At 49.3% G+C, this 2,326-nt stretch overlaps 1 protein-coding gene across 1 annotated transcript; it reads left to right on the top strand.

Annotated features, from left to right (window-relative positions):
• The first annotated feature begins 669 nt into the window (after positions 1 to 669).
• LOC136501971 (uncharacterized) lies at positions 670 to 1,182 on the top strand. The gene has a single exon (XM_066497473.1). It carries the CDS (start codon positions 670 to 672, stop codon positions 1,180 to 1,182), a length of 513 nt encoding a protein of 170 aa, XP_066353570.1.
• The last annotated feature ends 1,144 nt before the right edge of the window (positions 1,183 to 2,326 follow it).

Genomic DNA, 2,326 nt, shown 5'->3' with positions numbered 1-2,326 from the left:
GTCTCCGCCATCACCAACATGAAACGGCCGACGTGTGTCATGGATATACAGAAGCTTATAGGCTGCATGGCTGCGTTAAGCCGATTTATCTCGCGCCTCGGTGAAAAAGGGCTACCTTTCTTCAAGCTCCTCAAGGCCTCCGAGCTTTTTTCTTGGTCGGAGGAGGCAGACACAGCTTTTGAGCAGCTCAAATTGTTTTTAACAAAACCTCTAATCATGACAGTGCCACGACTAGATGAAACTCTGCTGGTTTACATCGCCGCCACTTCTCGAGTTGTCAGTACGGCTATTGTCATCGAACGTGAGGAAACTGGACACGCCTACAAGGTACAGCGTCCGGTCTATTTCATCAGCGAGGTACTTAATGAGCCCAAAACTCATTATCCTCAGGTGCAAAAGCTGTTATATGCAATTTTAATCACCTCACGCAAGCTCCGACATTACTTTGAATACTATAAGATCGCCGTGGTCACTGAGTTCCCTCTGGGAGACATTCTCTGAAATAAAGAGGCCAATGGTCATATCATCAAGTGGGCTGTTGAGCTCGGCACCTACTCCATTGACTTCAGAAGCAGGCCGACCGTAAAGTCGTAGGCGCTCGCCGATTTCATCGCTGAGTGGACCAAAATCCAAGAACCCATCGCCACCACTTGCCCCGAGCACTGGGTGATGTACTTCAACGGCGCCCTTAATATCAATGGGGCCGGTGCGGGCATTCTGTTCATTACACCAACAAGGGATAAACTCAGATACGTTCTTCGCATACACTTCACGGTCTCCAACAACGCCGCAAAATACGAAGCATGTCTCCACGGCCTCCGAATAGCCGTCGAGCTCGGCGTAAAACGCCTCATGGTATACGGGGACTCCATGCTGGTTATCAATCAACTTAATAAAGATTGGTCCTGCTCCAGTGAGAAAATGGATGCTTACTACGCCGAAATCAGGAAGATTGAAGGGAAATTCTACGGCATCGAGTACCATCATGTGGTACGGGATCAAAATCAAATAGCCGACCAGCTATCGAAGATAGGATCTTCTCGCACCACGGCTCCGCCGGGGGTCTTCGTTCAGGACCTCTTGACACCATCCATTAAGGAAGACAAGGAAGTTGTAGAAGTAACCCCTACCAAGCAATTGGTACTCACGATACCTTCGCAGGTCACCGATTGGAGGGAATAGTTCATCAAATACCTCTCCAACGGCGAAGTACCCGCCGACAAAATCAAAACCGAACGATTAATTCGCCGAAGTAAGCACTACGTGTTGGTGGACGGTAGCCTGATGAGGAAAAGTGCTAAGGAAGGGATACTGTAGAAGTGCATCATCCAAGACGACGGCGTGAAGCTACTATCTGAAATTCACTCTGGCTCATGTGGCAATCATGCGGCTTCAAGGACACTGGTCGGCAAAGCTTTCCGGGCAGGTTTTTACTGGCCCACGGCTATTACCGATGCATAAGATCTCGTTCGACGATGTGAGGGGTGTCAATTTTTTGCCAAACAAATACATGTGCCGGCACAAGAATTACAGACCATTCCAGCTTCCTGGCCGTTCACATGCTGGGGACTGGATATGATCGGGCCTTTCAAACCTACGCCAGGAGGTTTCCGGTACGTGTACGTCGCCATTGATAAGTTCTCCAAGTGGATCGAGTACAAACCACTCATCGCAGCTACTGCTAAGAAAGCAGTCAGGCTCTTTGAAGACATCATACACAGATTCGGTCTCCCGAACAGCATCATCACTGACCTCGGGACAACTTTTACCGGCCATTATTTTTGGGACTTCTGCGAGGATAGGTGCATCTCTGTTAAATACGTTTCCGTTGCTCATCCTAGAGCTAACGGTCAGGTCAAGCGAGCTAACGGTATGATCCTCGACGCCCTCAAGAAAAGGCTCTATCAGAAAGAAGAAAAGCACCCGGGCAGATGGCTCAAAGAACTACCAGCTGTGGTCTGGGGATTGCGCACTCAAGCTAGTCGCAGTACCGGTGTATCTCCATATTTTATGGTCTACGGCTCAGAGGCCATACTTCTAGCAGATATTGCATTCCGAGCACCTAGAGTAGAAAACTATGATGAAGACCAAGCCGCAGCTGTTCGGACAGAAGACATTGATCGGGCCGAGGAAGAACGTCTGATTACTTGCATTCGCACAACCAAGTACCTCAAAGGTCTGCGGAGGTATTACAACCGTAACGTCAAAGGTCGTTCGTTCGCGATCGGCGACCTCGTCTTACGTCGGAAACAAAAAACCGAAGGGCTTCACAAGCTGTCTTCACCATGGGAGGGCCCTTACATCGTAAAAGGTGTTACTCGACCAG

Source organism: Miscanthus floridulus, chromosome 13, assembly GCF_019320115.1.
Source record: "Miscanthus floridulus cultivar M001 chromosome 13, ASM1932011v1, whole genome shotgun sequence".
Lineage (NCBI taxonomy): Eukaryota > Viridiplantae > Streptophyta > Magnoliopsida > Poales > Poaceae > Miscanthus > Miscanthus floridulus.
The sequence above is the reverse complement of the archived record's forward strand: the minus strand, read 5'-3'. Positions and strand labels throughout refer to the sequence as shown.

What these genes read in the sequence shown, in the direction of transcription:
- LOC136501971 (XM_066497473.1), top strand. Translation starts at nt 670, where the DNA reads ATGTACTTCAACGGCGCCCTTAATATCAATGGGGCCGGTGCGGGCATT.